Genomic DNA, 17728 nt, shown 5'->3' on the forward strand with positions numbered 1-17728 from the left:
AAGGAAATTGTCGTCTTCGCGACACCCTTCGGATTTTTTAGTGGGGCATTGTGGGCCAAGGGTATTTTTTCTTTTTCTTTACAACTGTCCCCAGGTACTGAGACGGCGCTGATATCCTAGGAGTTCTGTTGGTGCAAAATGCCAGGTTACTGACTTATGGCGAGGTTTGTCCACCCAAAAATATGGCAGATTTTTTGGATACATACACACATAATACAGTGAATGGTATTGCAGTGGGCATCCAAAACGGTTGAACCAAACAAATATGGTATGATACCTAGAGGCCAGGCACACAAAAATCACTCAGGAATTGGACGCAAGTCCCGGGACCTTGGTGCGTCATTACACCCAGACATTGAATGTTTGCCGGGGCACGGCTTTTGCTTCACCACTTCATATAAGTTTACGCACTCACTCAATTCGAAAGACTGGAACGAGACCAAACCGAATGTGACAACTAAGAGCGAGTTGTGCATTTGTTGGAACAACATTCGGGTATTGCGAGAAGGATATCAGCAGGGTCCAACAATGGCAGCAACAGCACCAGATGATGATGGAGTACCAAGGAGCTTGTATCATGCACATTACAGTGAGCAACAAGAGAAACCGTACTGTGGTACGTGAAATCAGAGCCTGGGCAGGATGATCGACACTGTACACTGTGCTACAGCACCTCAATTGTGCGAGAGAAAACAAACAGACCAGCAAGCACAGATCATGAACTGGTACACAACATTGACAAAGCACAAACCGCACAGCAAAGTTACAGGGCATAGCCGAGCGTTTTGTTACCAATGAATTGCTTGAGAAGGGAGCAGTATTCCTTGTAACATTGCATGGAGTATACAAGAACGCAGAGTCAGAACCAGGCGTAACAAGGCAAGACGGCTACTGTACAGGGGCAGGCTTGACGATCACTTGCATACTCGCAATTTTGGTACAACCAGGAAATTAGGCATCACGTCATACTGAAGTGGCTTCGACACGCTACATTGCATTCATAGCTGTACGGTGAACCTGTTACACGAGCTTCTGCGAAACAGACAGCATGCCAATGACCTGCAAGCACCAACAAACGCAGCCGGTAAAACAAACGCTACATAACTGCCCAACATAAACTTGTACATGCTGATGAGAAGCAAGAATGTGCTTGATGTTGGAAGTTATGCTCGCATATTCAAAAACATGCATGGAAAAACATCAATGACATTGTTCACGAATACAACAGAAACATCATACAGGGAGAGTAAGTAATCCTTCCTCCGTTTTGTATACGCGCACGCGTGCGCGTGGTAGATAAATCCGTTCGGCATGACTTTCGATCGAGGTTGCGTTCACGGTAGGGATAGGTGAACTCGAAACCAACACCTCTCACTTTCGCTCTACTGCCCCTTTGGGGCCGATGCGATCCTTGTGCCAAGTTGTGGTAGTGGCTCAACAGAACAGGACAACGACAGGTGTGTGTGTGTGCGCACGCGCGCGTGTGCGCATGTGTGTGTGTGTTTGTGTGTGTGTGTGTGTGCGTGTGTGTGTATGTGTAAGTGTGGTTTCTGAACTTTTCTCACAATAGTATAAGTTTCAAATTTTCGTGAAAAACCAGCTACACTGTGACCGGTACAATCGCATGTCGTTTACTAGTATCTGGCGGTCAGTCACATGGCATGTCGGGTATCCAACAGCACCGCACTGACAGCTTATAGACCTTATATTTAGTATTTATAGTCCTAATTCAAGTAAATGTAGACAGTCAGCATCATGGAAGTTGCAATTACGTAGAGTTAAATACAAGCCAGTCACTAGAGATGAGCACGACTGTCTCAGGGTAATACTAGTGATAAATACAGGTACTTCGAAGTACTGTCTTTTTGATCTGTTAAGTTAACACAAGATGGCTTTGTAGCTTCAGTCGTCCAGAATATTCATTTTATTCCGCGGTTGCCGCATAATCGACACGCAACTGTACTTGTGCAAATCTCCAAACGCTACGTAATTGGCCGACATTTACTTGTCCACGGTGATGAGAAGCACGGCTCCTAATTTTGATATCTTGAAAGGATTACATATGCAGGTACATCCACACAATGTGCACTATCCTGAAGTGGTGCGCAAATATTCAAAATCATTCACCGAACACAGAGAGGCGCACATACCGTAAAGAACCGCGAGAGCGCCCCACCTTGCTTTTGCTGCGACAGATTTTACAGCCAGGGAAAGGAAAATCGTATGGCAGAGTGCTGCGAAGTTCGTACGGAGTGAGCAACTTAGTGAACTAAGGTCACACAGGTTTTTGTGTGGAGCTCGTGTCCGCTTAAAGGTACGGATTGTCTGCAGAACGTGCAATATGTGTACAAAGTTCGTGTCGTATAACCTACAGACAGGAGACCAACCCACAATACGACCCCGAAAGGACGAGATGGTGGGGCGCTCTGGCGGTACTTTACGGTACATGTAAATACGAAGGAACCACATGCGCAGCAAGGAGATTAGTCATTACTTTACTTATGAGTTTGATGGATAGAAGTTTCCTTTCAGCTGACCATTACCACTCATGAAAGCAATAGTGAGTGCTGTTGTTCTGATTCACAGGTATATATTCGGCACTTAGCGCAATGTGTTTTCGAAGCTAGGCACACGATTTTCATGAGGAAATCATGCAAAGATGTGGCATAAGGCCCTACAAACATGACCTAGGTAAAGGGATGCCATTATTTGCATTTGCAGTACTTTGGCATAGGATAATTTGTGGATGATTGTGTTGATCAATTTCACATAATCTCACGACAGGTCATAGTTTATTTGACGGGGTGTTGTGGGCCAAGGATCTACGACCATCTCTTTCGCATTTCGAACAAGTAGACACTTTCAACAATTCATACAAAAAATGCTTTCAGTGCAAAACATACCGTTCGGACACACCAGGCAGTCCTTTCCAGCCTTGATTTTCAAGTGCAGACGTATCCACGATGACCTTCGAGTGAACTGCGGCTTGGAACACTTTGAATACGAACCACACACTCAAACTAACTAGACCACCGCATAGCTAGTGTATTCACGGAGCCAAAGAAGTCTCCTTCTGCCCCCACAGGGTCTTGGTTAGTTCTCTAGAAGGGACGAGAGCCATACCTAAATTCAATAAATTCTCCAATTCCAAAAGCCTCAAATGAAGGCGTCTTGGTGACTTCGTCTCCCGCGGTTGCAAATAAAATCAGCCCTTATTCAATAAATTCTCCAATTCCAAAAGCCTCAAATGAAGGCGTCTTGGTGACTTCGTTTCCCGCGGTTGCAAATAAAATCAGCCCTTGAGTACCCCTTGGCGCACGGACTGGAAGGGGAAATTCCAGGTACACATTCCACGTGACTTCTCTAGGGGCATGTTCGATTGGTAAGGATCGGGATCCAGATCTCAGATCCGTCGGATCCTTCAGAGTCAACTGGACACTTTTTTGAACCTTGACTGTTGCCATGTGGACGAAGTAATAAAAAGTCTTACTCACAGCGCCAGTTGCACAAAAAGTCAGCAAGCTCTATCTCGATCCACGTGTGCGTACCATAATGTGTACAAAAACGAGTTTTACCCACCATATACGCACAAAGGTCACATTTGGATTCGTTGGATCCGGTCAACCCTGCTCCCCGAGGTGGGTTGACCGGATCCAAATCCGAAGGATCCGGATCCGGATTCGACCAATCGAAAGGGTGCGAATCCAGTAGATCTGGTGGATCGGGATCCCGATCCTACCAAACGAGCATGCCCTAGGTGAAACGTAGAGCAGAATAGCATTTCTTTACGTTACGGGAACGCGAAGAACGTTTGCGTAATTCTTTGCGTCGCGTTCCCAAAACGTACAGCAGAACCTCCCTAGTATAAATCTGTCCCTCTAGAAACTTGCGAATTGCGGAGACATTTCGGAAATATCGCGGAAAAAGTTGCGAGGTAAAATGCCACAAATTGCGGGGAATATTACGGATTTTGTCAAATATTGCGGGATTATTGTGGTAAACTTGCGGAAATGTCGCCCGAATTTGGTACTTGTACTGTAGTGGTGTACGATGTATGAGTTGTACAGCATAAATCATGCATGACAAAACAGAACGTACGTGTGCTGCGCTGACTGTGTTCAACTGCAAGACAGCTTTCCTCCATCCTCGGACAACACTCGACGCGAGCCTTATTTTGTGACTTGTCAGCCGCTGATTTGCCCAGAAACTTCTCCATTCTGGTGTCGATCTCACAAGTAAACTACTGATGAGCTTGAAGAACCAAACAACATCGAAGAAAGACCCGAATATCGCGGTTGCTTTTCGAAATATCACGGTGCTTTTCAAGTACCAAGGACAGTTTTCTACAATAACGCGGATGATTTTTCAAATATCGCGGATATCACGGACTTTTGTTCAAATCGCGGAAAACGACGTGGCCGCGGAATCGCAAGTTCCTGGAGGGACAGATAAATCCCGCGCGGGATTTATACTGGCCAATATAACCATGGCTAGATCCGCGCTGATTGGCTGAAAACAGGCCCTCCGTACCGTACCATGGTATAATCCATGATTATAACCAATGTTACTTTTATGGCACCGTGGAATCGTGTACAGCGTACAATGCCACAAGTCATCCCTGTGCCATTCATGTTATGCAAATAATCACCAGGGAGTAGTACAAAATGTTATCCTGTCAAACACAAAAGGATAAAGACGAATAGTTTTATGTATGCGCACGTGCGCGCGCGTGTGTGGTGTACAAGTACAAGAGGGTGTGTGTATGTGTGTGGGTGTAATTTAGAAAAGCGATCCTCTCAGCTTTTCTATTATTGTGTTCACATGGCAGAAAAAACGACATCGCTATGCTACGTAACTTTCTACGTAAGGTGCTCGGTATTTCACTTAGGCTACGTAAGTCTCTACGTAAGGTGCTCGGTATTAGATCTACCAACGGGTGGTAGCCGCGTGCTGTGCGCTGTGCACGTGCACGGTTCCAAGTAAGGCACTGGTCAGTGGCATACTATCGTTGGCAGTTCCCAATCTGGAGGGAAAGATTCAAGGACCCATTGACCGAGTTTGCAAAATAAATTCGCATACGGTATCAGGGAAAATCTCCATTGTGGAGAGGTTCAGTAAACTTGTATGCTTCATACGAAACAAGCCAATGGGTGCAGTCTCGTCTCGTGAAGATCTCGTACTTGTGTGATTGGATTTGTTTACTCGAGTCTGAGGCTGTTTGATTTATTATTTGTGAGTACGGCCGAGATTGCACTGCCCCAAATAAAGTTTCGTGCCGCCAAAGCAAAGAATTACGATAGCAATCTGTTTGTAGTACCTGCAAGAATGTGCTGTACATGTATCGTACTTTCTCTATTGCTGTTTCAGTTGCCGTCATGTTGCTAAAGAAACGTTCCCAGTAGAGAGGTTCTGCAAAACGAAAATTCGAACGAAGTTTCGCGACAGTCCTTGCGAAAGTGTGTACAATTTTTTGCACGAACTTTGCGTTCGGCACATTTTCGTTGTTTGCGCGGGCCAAGTGTGCACGTACGCTATGACCCGATCTCACGAAATTTCCTACGACAGTTCATTTCGTGTTCCCTGCAAGTTTCGCGTCCAAAGTTCGTGCGAAGTTTCGCACTTCATGACGTAGAACAAAAGTTTGTACTCATTTTCGTTTTGCAGAACCGCTCTAGTGACTCATTTGTTTCATACGAGACTAGTCAATGAGTTGGTGTGGCATAGAATCTTTCGCTGTAGAAGAAATCTATTCGTATGTCTATTAGAGAAATAATTGTATTCGCTGGTTATACATGTATATATAAAAATAGGTTAAGACAAACTCACAGAATAAATACCATCGGTCACTTGTTGTTCGTCCCTAAGAGGTTCGACTGGATATCATCAAGAGTACATGTACTCTTGATATCATTCATGCTCACCAAAATATGTGTAAGATTTTATTATTTATGGAGTGCCTTGTTTATCTCTCAGTACCTCCAAGCATAGCCTTGCCCCTTTTATCCTCAGGATCAGTGTAGTTGTTGGAACGAGGTGTCGGACTCAACAATGTATTAAATATTTTGTTTACTTTTTAATACATGTTTATTGTTCCTCCTTTGCTGTGTTGTTTTAGAAAATCGTGGACTAACAGTTTGAAGTCATTGAACTACTTCCAAAAGTTGTATCGACATCAACAGGATTACGATTTCAGTGCAATATGATGCAGGATGACTTTATCACGATAACCCATGATTATAAACCATTATAAACACAGAATCAACAAAAACATCTGCGACACGCACCTGGTTACATTTCTCAAATGAATCTGATCGAGGTTGGGGAAATCTGAAATATCTGAAAGGCCAGACAAATTTATGAGTCATGAAATTCTGCAACAGCAACATGCACAGAATGACCTCCGTATAAAAAAAGTATCACCACGGTCCATCACTACTCACATGTTTCCCCGCAGAAGAACATGCTAGCCTAGTGCCATTTTCTGCAAGAAAAGACTTGCACCTCAATGCGTAAATACGGTATTGATATGTTGTGAAGGCCATCATTTACATATTGATATAGGCAAGAGTGCATAAACAAGAGTATGCAATTGTGGTGATGGGTCAGTGCGCGGCGCGCTGCCTTCATTACGCATTCAAACTCGCGCGGCGCGCTGCCTTCATTACGTAACTTGCCTTCATCACGCTCTTAAAGCATGCATTCAAACTCACAATTTCTCGTACGAGCCCATCCGTTTTTGCTCGATTCGTTCCAGTACCTACGCGATCTAAAAATTCTGGCGCGTGAACTCCAGTTCCGTACGAAAGTTCATTTCAAACCAGAGGGAAAGTGCGGTGTTTGATTTTCCGCATTGCGCGGACTGCAGCTGAATAGTGTAATGAAGGCAGTGCTCCGCGCATCTGGCCCATAGAAAAGAGATCACATTTGCATACTCTTGTTTATGGACTCTTGATATAGGGCATTCCATTGATTGGTGAAAAAAAAAAGAAATTATAGCAATAAAAACTGCTTTATGACAGTTTTCTAAAAAAAGTTATTGTGTTCTAGTCCATGAACCCCGTCTAAAAAGTAAGAAATGAACGAAATGTGATAGCCGAAAATTAAAATTTCACACAAAACCTAACAATAATCACCCACAGAATGAAAAGCTACATGTACTCGTAGAAGACCTTTTCCCCTCGTGATCCTCTTTCCTATGCATACACGACATGCACGTTGCCAATTGTTGGTGCAGTACAGTGTTGAAAGCAGCATTTCAACTGTTGGTATTATTGTGAGGTTTTGTGTGAAATTTTAATTTTCGGCTATCACATTTCGTTAATTTCTTACTTTTTTTTTCTAGAACACAAGAACTTTTTTTTAAAACTGTCATAAAGCAGTTTTTATTGCTATAATGTACAATGTGGTTACTGCCTGCACGGACAGTGGTCAGCAAGGATCCCAAACCGTTGAAAGTTCCACGCCGATCCAATGACAAGGATATAAGCACCAGCATCCACAATGACGTTGTAGCTCACCGTGACTTGAAGTATGGCCCTTACTTTGAACCAAATGAATATGTATCATAACAGTGCAATCTTCGTCAATTCTCTAGTCCAACTACAAAAATGCAACTTGTCTCCCGAGCTCCATCGCTCTCAAACCTTGATTGGATTGAAAAGAAAGGCAGCATCTTGTTTTTGGTATAGCTGTACCTTGGTAATTGTATTGAGAACGCAGTTGCGTCGATCCCCAAAATGCGTAGATGTACCTGCCGCCTGGGATAAGTAGGATATTGACCCGCGTACTCGTGTGTTACCGTACCCTCATATCATCCCTCCTGCTACGCAGTCGGGATGATATTCGGGAGGTAACACCCTCGTACTTGGGTAATATCAAGAGTAGATAAACAAGAGTGTGCAACTCCAGCTATGGGGTCTGCGACGGCAGAACTTCACATCACGTGATGAACCCGTGCACTCTAGTGCATGATGGATACTGGGTTGTACGCAGCCCAGCTTTGGGTACAACTCTCTTGTGGTCACTTTGCACTGTTTGCCAGCATAACCTTTTGAACCATGTCACGTGATGTGAAGTTCTGCCGTCGCAACACAGCATAGAGGTTGTGCAGGCAGTTGCACACTCTTGTTTATGTACTCTTGGTAATATCAAGAGTACATATGTACTCTTGGTAATATCCTACACTTAGTTAGTATATGTGCACCTACTGTCAATTATGTCCCAGCAACTTACGCCTTCGGCAATGATCATACTGTACAAAGGGTTCGTAAGACCTGTGATCGAATATAGCTGTACGGTGTGGTCGTTCTGATCTAATAAGAAACCCATGACCACTCTTGATCAATTCCAGGCAAGGTTTGCTAGAGCTCTACTGAAAAAGAAAAAAATTGCATTTGATTACACTTCTTCCAAATCTGTCTTAAATTCTAAATGCTCCCTAGAGTCACTAGCCTATCGTCGTCAAATCATCAGTCTCACTACTTTTCACAGATATTAATGCGATTAATAGTATAAGTGAAGCGGACATTACAAAATGATGAATGAGAATACATGTATCTAAAATGGTTGTTCCTAATCGATTTTCTTGAGACTATCATCTTTCACAGATATGTTTTCCATCATCGTGATTACCTTGCTGATTTCCATTTCAAGATTACGAATAGTGAGCGACGACCAAATAAAATCATTCTTCCCAAATTAAAATCATTGTCTAAGTCTCTCTTCATGTTCCGAACTGCTATTCTATGTTGTTGTTGTTGTTGTATACTTTATTTATAATGGAAATCAAAACAGGCAAAATGCCTCATAACATTGGACCCACTATGGAACTGTTTACCCCCCCAGTCTAACATCGGAAGCCTCGCTCTATAAGTTCAAAGCTGCCCTCAGGAAATTTACAGCTGACTATGCTTATGCAATCAACGGAATTCCGCCACCTTGCAGTTGATTTTCCCCATTTCTCTCCTCATCAATCCCTACTTCTCTTTGTACACACATCTACATCTACTTTTCTTTCAATCAAATGAACCCCTCGATAGGCACATTGCCTTTGGGTCATTTCATAATATAAGCGCATGACGTACTAGTACGTCATCCGTGGGGCACTGTGTGGGTGTTATGACGTACTAGTACGTCACCCGCGCTCAAGGGGTTAAATTAACTGAGCACAAAGAGGACTAAAGTAGAGGACTGAGGCAATTACAAGGAGAAGGCAACTCGGAGGACTACAAGAAGAACAACTGTGAGAACAACTAGGGGAACTCTGTAAGGAGAACGACTAGGAGAACTACACAGCGCAAGCGCAGCCTTTTGGGTATATTAAACTAAGGGTGCGTTCTTAAATCCTCTCGGAAAAGTTGGAGACTCTCCGAAAAGTTCGAGAGCTGTTCTTATATCCTCTCCGACTTTTAGGAGGCTCTCCAAAGCTCTCCAAGCTCTCCAAGCTTCAGAGGTGGTTGAAACTTGGAGATTCCCGCGGTTTGGGATCAGCGCATGCGAACTACGACTAAAAGGCACGTGTTCATCATTAGTGTACGCATTTCCCTTTTCGCATACGCACACGTGCATTACTACATTCATCACTCAAGATCGCGGCCCCTTTGGCGCTTCATTTTGCTTGACATGTGCAAAATATCTCCGAATTCTTCGAGACCCTTTCTTGAGTACTCCCAGTTTCTTCGACTTCTCTTTTTTTCTTCTTCTAGAAGCTAGAGAATATAAGAACGCACCATAAAGTTATGGAGGGAAAAAGGGGTGCATGCAGTAAGTGGCAATAAGGTGAGCGGGAAAAGGGTCCATGCAGTAAGTGAGACAGGGTGAGCGGGAAAAGGGGTGCATGCAGTTGGTGAAACAGGGTGAGCAGGAAGAGGGTGCATGCAGCTTGTGAGGCAGGGTGTGCATGAATGTGTAGGGAGTGCATAAATGTGTGTAGGGGAGTGCGTGCATACGGGAATGTGTACGGGGCTAAAGGACTCATGCAACACGTGTTCCGCGGCAACCTGCGTAACCTGCGTTATAATGCATGTGCTAGGCGTTTCACGCTCCGCAGTGCCACCTTTGCCACGTGCGAAACTTGAACATTAGTTCATTGCGAGGCTTTTCCCGAACGCATAATGAACCGAGCTCCGCATTGCTGGCGACCTGCGCAATGCTCGCATTGCGAGAATTGCGAGGCAATTCCCGAACGCAAATTGAATCGCCCTTCTGGCCAATCGCAACCGTCGCAACCAGCAACCCGCGCGGCGCACCATCTCGGGTATAATAAGGGCTTCACCTTCAGTCCGCTGCTCAGTTGCTTTTTTGTATCGCAAGAGGGAGTTTTGACTACGCTGGACTTTGAGGACTTGAGTGGATCTGCTATCTATGCGGTAAGTTCTATTCGTTTTATGAATGTATATGAGAATAGGTGTGCTGTCCGGGCAGGGAGAGAATTAGCTTGTACATGTACCTCAATGTGCTGTCCTCTCTAATCTTAAACCCTTTTTGTACCGTAACGTACTTGTGTATCAGTGGTAGATTTTCTTGTGACGTGACAGGACCTGACATTGCGTAAAAACGCAAGCATTGTCTGGTCCTCAGTACCACACCATGACATGTACTCGTTGCTCCTGACAAGTCTGATCAGTTCTCATCAACCAATCAGGCAAATAAGACTTGTCCTGAGCAAATACTACTTGTCACGGAGTGTGACTAAAGAACTGGTAATGCTGGTTTTCTGCAAGCACCGTGTTTGTCCAGTGGGTGAATGTCACACTCCAGTAGCTGTAAAAGGGATAACAGGGTTCTCGCCCCTCCTCACTTTTTGACCGCCCCCTTTCAAAATGAATGAACCAGCCTTCAAGTCAGAGTTCGAGTGCCACCTTTATTATGCATGATGAGCAGACAGTCATCATGTTCCATGTACTTGTAGTGGCACCACGGCATTGTATGAATCATTGCATCATGGTTATCACTTACTAGTACCTCAGGCGGGTTGCAGGGGGGAGGGGGTGAGGAGAGAGTGAACAAAATGCGTGGAATGGACGTACAATACAGTATTCCCGCGATCAGAGCCCTCTCTTGAATACAGCCTTATCTCCCATAGGGCCCTAGTCTCTAAGAGCCTGTGAAAAATAAAGCTCTCCTTTGAAGATTCCCCCCCCCCCCCACACACACACATACACATGGGCTTGTAAGAAAGGTACATGCAGATTTGGTGTTTTTTGCTAGTGTTCTTGTCCATGCCACTGCACGGGTGGTTTCAGCAACAAAAATCCCAGTTCTTGTTGCCGTTTTTGTGGGGTTTTGATAGTTTACCTGGATGGCGCAAATGTACCAGCATTTAAAAAAATAGTGCCCTCTCTTGTACAGTTTCCCACCTGTGAAAGACATTGAAAAAGCAGAGCCCCATGGTCACTAATCGCGGATGTGGTAGTTGGTCATTTGCTTACTGGTGCTGGTGACTGTGAAAGTAACAGCCAAAATTGCGGCACAAAATGGCGGTAAAATCACAAATGTTTGAGTCCAATGATCCCCGTCCCCCTTCACGTTTGTTCAGGCTGTAACACTAGTCTTGTCACAGGATATATCTAGTATTTGCTCACACTTAGAAATTTAGAAATTGGAGAGGCGTGGATCATTGTGGCATTAGCTAATCTTCTTGTTGGGCGGCCCACGCTTGTCTCTAAAAAGTATGTAGAAAGGAGTGTATAATGAACTGTGGTAGCTCTGGTGCGATCCATTCTACACTATTCCATTCGAGCTGTTTTGTCTCTTCGTCAGCCAATTTCCCGAATATTCGAACATTCTTTCATTCATTTTAGTTTCGCACCCCGAACATTTTCTCAGTTCACTGGCCTTGCAGAGGCAACCCACAGGCACAGAGCTAGTCGGGGAGTAGTCAGATATTTGAAGACTCTCTGGTGCTAGTCTGTACAAGTGTGACGTTCGTACTTCAGCGCTGTTATGCGAAGGGTGGAATTGATGCACTCCAAAAAACGTGCCTCGAGTCCCCGACTGCAGAGGGTAGCCTAGGTGCAACTGATCACAGGAAGTGAACCCACAGTGACTTTTCACCGTAGTTTTGCAGTGTTGTTATAACCAGGATATTCTTTCATTCACTCGTTACCATCAAAAGCGTTCGATTACGGAGAAATTGTTTTTATTTAGGCCCTATCCGTGAGTTAGTGGAGTGTGCACACATGGCGCCAAATTGTTAATTATGATCTTGTTTGCAATCACTTGGATTCTACTAAGTCATAACTCCAGTTCATTTTGTTGCATGTACTGTTAACAGGTTGAAGATGGGATCTATTTTATTGCTTACTCTATGTGTGCTGGCTTCAATGCTGCACACAATAAATTGTGCTGAAGGTAAGACTTTGAAAACCTAACAGATATTCATTTTCATTTTCTATCCGTTGTATGGAAACTTGCAATGACAAATATTGTGGACTCGTCAGCGCAGCATAGAGGAAATGAGGCCGAACCTGATAGCAATGGAAATAAAAATTTCCAATCAGGCCCGAACGTACATTGCCAGAGTGCTCAAACTGACAAGTCAGTGAGCTCTGCATAACGCAAACAGCAAAGGCACTACCCCACGCAAGAGTGCTCAACTGCTACAAGAGCAGGAGCGAAATACTCAATCTGCGGACAGAACTGTTTAGATACACTAACTATATATCAGGCAAAGCTCCGTATTAGTTCCGTACTACTTCCGTATTGGTCGGGCAGGGATACTACAGTACTATTGTTGCAGTCCTTGCTGATTTGTTGTTGTGGAAAGGTTCTTCTTTCTCGTCATGGTGGGCTGTTGTTGAGCAAGTGACGCTTCCTATCCCAGTATCCAAGCAACATTACTAGAGTTTCTGGACAAAACTGTCATAGTGTGCAAACAAGGTCCACTCAGGTATAAAATGAGCCAACTCGGTAATCGGTAATTTGGCCATGTCCGGGGATATTTGCTCGTTATAGACATTTACTGATTTAAATGATGATAGGTTGAAACCATTAATCCTATAAGTTTGGCAACAAGAGCTAAAAGCCAGAAGGTTATATACACAGTTCCATATTATTAAGAGTCATAAAAATGTAACGTCAAAGTTTGTGCCAACAAGCTAAATGAGACGATAGGCATTTCTCGAAATCCTTATATTGCTTTTAGTCGATTGCAATAAACAAAACCATTTGTAGCGGCATTTCATGAAGGTTTTATTGAGTTCTCACAAACACATTCTAGAGAAAGTGGTGTTGGACACAGAATTGGTTCGTGACATCTCAAAATGACGCTTCAGCTGGTTCTGTTTATTTGCAATCCCCACCTCACCGCCCTTTCAAATACAGTGATCGCCTTCACAGGTTTTACTGTATCCCTGTATTGCTACTTTCTATTTTCTTCTCTCGCAATGCAGGCGCTTTGTGGACCACAGTGAGGCACCACGACAAGTATTACCTTTCAACATTCAATGACGAACAGTGGGTGCAGTACGACGTGGCAAGCAGGGCCTGCGCTTTCCACGGCCAACGTCTCTTGTCCGAGAGTGATATGCCTGAGTCAGTATTGAAAAGCCTTCAACTTCGCGACGGTGCATATTTCCTTGACGGCGGCAAGAAGTTCGTGGTACAAAACTACGAGGAAGGATCAAACCGATTGATCCTGGAGATTTTCAAACTCTACCCTGGTGCTAAGAGACAGATATTATGCATTCGTAAGTTGGACATTTAACTTGATTATCGACTTCAAAATCTCACTGTTTCCTTGAAAACTATGTCCGAACGGCCAAACTGTCACAGTGGGCAAACAAGGTCCACTCAGGTATAAAAGTAGCCAACTCGGTAGTGCCATCTCACTGCTTCCTTGAAAACTATAGATACCGGTAATCGCAATCTGCTTCTTGATGTTCACAAGGTCCAGTGCCGTCGTGATGTCACTACATGACATTAGAGACCCTAGCACCAGCAAACTCTATCACACAGACATGTACCATCAAGCCTTGTATAAAAGCCGCACTTTAATACAAGCATCACTTTAGGAAGCGTACAATCGCACATAAGCCGCCTTGAAATGGTACCAGCGGCTTCAAAATGCAGCACTATGCTTACTCCCAGCCCTAGTTTAGTAGAGTGTAAGCCTGTCTGGTATAGACGCCTGCGGAATTCCCCCCCCCCCCCAAAAGTCGTATAAGCCGCGGCGTTTATACCAAGAGTAGATACGCTCTTTAATCTTGACTTGAATACGTGTAAACTTTGGATGCCCTCTATGTGGAGGTTTTCTATTTTATGAAAGTGCAGTCTGCTGACATTGTGTAGTGTTCAAGTTTTACGTTCGCAGTCTGTGTTAAGTTAACTGTTAAGTGACCAGTAGAGTAGTAAAAAAGCACTGCCTGACAGAAAGCCACTCGGCGTTTGTGGTCACAACCAGGAGCTTGGCAGTTATCCGGAATGCAGACACTTGAGAGGTTATTTACTCTTGCATTTACTTGTTGTTGTTGTTGTTGTTGTTGTTGTTGTTGTTGTTGTTAACCGAATGTTTCTCCTCTACTCTCCCTACAGAGATCTGCGATCATGGGCAACTTGTGAAGGGGCGCTGCATCTGCCAAGACAGGTACTTCGGCGAAACGTGCGAAAAATCACGTAAGACCTGAAAATAGGCTACGCAGACTGAAAATGCCCCATTTTAGATTGCGAACACTGGCAGTAATGGATGAGATCGAGTAGAATGATGACCAGCAAAGCTTTGATTGCACACACATTGCAACGCACCCGCCAACACCCAAATGATTTAACAGGGAGATTGTTATATCAAGCAGCAAGGCTCCATTCCCCTGTTGATCTCCAGTACCATGGCTGTCAGAGCAGAACAATAAACAGAAAAGGACTTACGTACGAGTTATGACTGACAATCCACCAACTTAAGGAAACGAGATATTATACAGTCAGGTAGTGCGCATAACAAGGCACAAAACTTGCAGAGATCTTGAGACATTAATTTTTTCTTGTCCAAGGAGTTTCTAGTGTCTTCAAGTGAGTTGGGTCAAGTTTAGCCTCAAAGTAGGCCTTGGCGGATAATGCCGGCAGAAAAATTGGCAGAATTCGGTACCATTTCTGGTAAGTTTCATGCATGTTTGGTATGTGGATAAAGAAATGGAGCAGAATTCGAGGAATTGCCCGCCATAAGGTTTGTATGGTTCTGCCAATTTTGGGTGCAAAAAAAGCAGAGTCTGCACCCTTTTCGAGCATTATCCGCCAAGGCCTACCTCAAAGTACCACACTAATAATTACTGATTTAGGTGATGATGGGTTGAAACCATTAGTCCTACAAATTTAAATTGCCAAGTTTGTTATAATTATTGCGCTCTTTGGAGCAACTCACACCATAATTTAGCATGTGTACGTTTCAATACCATTCTACTGCCAAAATGCTGTGTAAATTGACATTGTGCTTCGTCTCATTTTCAACCTTAAAATTAACCGATTTGAGAAATGATGAAGAAAGAAAAAGGACAAAATGATACGAGTTATGACAAACTGTCCACCAACGTAACCCGATCTTATACAGTCCTTTCCCTTTCTTCATCATAACTATATTGGCTCACCATGCGAGTTCAGATTTGAGAGATGATTATACAAAAGGACACATCAGATTTACAACTCCCTTCGTCTCTTCGTATGCAAATATGTTTCCCTTTGTATAAGTCTTGAGTTCATTTCTGTCTCCATGGCAACTGACCTATATGGGTACACTTCCATTTGTTGTTTTCGTTGCAGGTGATTATTACTATTTTTGTGATGCCAAAAGATGGCTTTATATGGACACGAAGGATAAAGTGGTTTACGATTTTGCCAAGAACTTTTGCAATATTAGAGGCGCCAGTATACCTACCGACGCCGAGGAAACCTGCATGACGGAGCTTGCCACCCAGGTACACAAACACATAGGACAAGTACATTTCTGGGCTACTAGACTAGCTGATGGGAGTCCGCTTGCCTTTAATGGACATGGTGTGCTTGCTCCTGCGATCCCTACGCACAAATTTAATATAGCCTGCGTTGACAGGAGGGGTAAGTCGATTAAATATAACATTCACATATTATTTGAGTTTCTTTGTGCTGTGCTGAAGCCATTTGAAGCCATTTATGTCACCATACGAGACAAGGTGACTATGCAATATTTGTCTCACGCTGCACAACTCCTGATATTCGCAATAGTCACCGACGACTTGCACAGCGGCACAGCGCTTGGCCCATTTGGCAGCATCATCCCCATCTCGGAACTTTGACGATCTGGATGTGTACAATTTCCATGCTTTCTTTGTATAGATGCCAATTAAGCAGCGTATGTGTGTGTCTCGTGAACATAATTTTTCTAAGATCAAGAAGTAGTACATGTACCAGGCAACTTGTGGATACAAAATGTGCCTTCGTCGCGACATATCGGCATCGTTTCAAATGTGATGGAAATCACATACAAAAATTAGCTACCCATAAAGGGTGCATGATCATTTACATGTCAGAATGCAACTCAGCCGAACATTCAAGCAAGTTACATATCTTCCTCGCCACTGTCGTTCCTGGAGGAACAGCTCAAACGTTCTATCTGCACAGCTGTTGCACGGTTCTTGTTCCACTTCTCCCCATCTCGAATCTCTCTCAAAGGCAGTGCGTGCCTGTAAAAATAATGCCTTTGTTTGAGACAAAAATGAAACGCCACATCAGCGGTGTCCTATTTTCTAATCGCCTCTTGCACTTGTCGTATTTGCTGATCCTCACCCAAGTGAGCCGCTGGTGCTTGTACATGCAGCACAGTGATAGCATCCGCTTGTTGTAGCACCTGTGCATACTGCACTTAAACCTTTATCAAGAATACATAAACCAGAGTGTGCAACTCGGAATTGTTCCTGTGGGAGCGTAATTCGTGCACTAAGTCATTTCTGACGGCCTGGTAAGCCACAGGTACGGTGAAAAGTTGCGTAACCAGTCGCGGTGGTGCAGGTCACTGAGTTTGTCCTGATTTCGGTTTTTTGATACGGATAGCCTGGTGACTTTACTTGTCGGTGGATGTACGCAGCGCACACAGTCACACAAAACACCGAACTCCTGCAACAGGACGTCTAAAATCAAGCAAACTTTTCATTTCCGGGCTATGAAACATGAAAATTTGAGCTGTACGCAAGTCTTGGCTTGGCTGACCTCATCAGGGTGACGTAGTGCACGAACTGCGCTGTTTCAGATCTGATATGCACAGTTGAACACTCTTGTTTATGTACTCTTGCCTTTATGTACCAGCCCCATCTCGAACCGTAAACACAGTTACAGTTGAGCGCGTCCATGCACTAGCCGAATCCAACTTCGGGGCAGGATATCAAACACGGAGCGCCTCCATATACCTTTTCGCTACACTACCAGCACTAAGACATGATGGGAATGATCTCTGCCCTCACAGAAACTCAAATGAAGCCGTCGTTTGCTGAACAACAGCCCAACATGACGAGAAAGAAGAACTGCTCAACTGCAAACAAATATACAGCAAGGGCTGCAACAGTAGCGCAAGATGGCCCAAAATTTCTCTTGTACAAGGCAGCCAGTGCACTCGAGTTTCACATGTGCATCGATGCCTTGTTGTTGTTGTGGAAACGTTCTTCTTTCTCGTCATGGTGGGCTGTTGTTGAGCAAGTGACGCTTCGTATCCCAGTATCCGAACAACATTACTAGAGTTTCTGGACCAAACTGTCATAGTGGGCAAACAAGG

General features: G+C 44.1%; 1 protein-coding gene across 1 annotated transcript in view; it reads left to right on the forward strand.

Annotated features, from left to right (window-relative positions):
* Nucleotides 1-10306: 10306 nt before the first annotated feature.
* LOC135828361 (uncharacterized) overlaps nt 10307-17728 on the forward strand; it is a 34878-nt gene continuing 27456 nt past the window's right edge. The window contains exons 1-5 of the mRNA XM_065340815.1: nt 10307-10367; nt 12275-12351; nt 13392-13688; nt 14533-14613; nt 15748-16041. Of these exons, the coding sequence (XP_065196887.1) occupies nt 10363-10367; nt 12275-12351; nt 13392-13688; nt 14533-14613; nt 15748-16041 (754 nt within the window). The 5' untranslated portion in view covers nt 10307-10362. The remainder of the gene's footprint in view (nt 10368-12274; nt 12352-13391; nt 13689-14532; nt 14614-15747; nt 16042-17728) is intronic.

This window comes from Sycon ciliatum, chromosome 12, assembly GCF_964019385.1.
Source record: "Sycon ciliatum chromosome 12, ocSycCili1.1, whole genome shotgun sequence".
Lineage (NCBI taxonomy): Eukaryota > Metazoa > Porifera > Calcarea > Leucosolenida > Sycettidae > Sycon > Sycon ciliatum.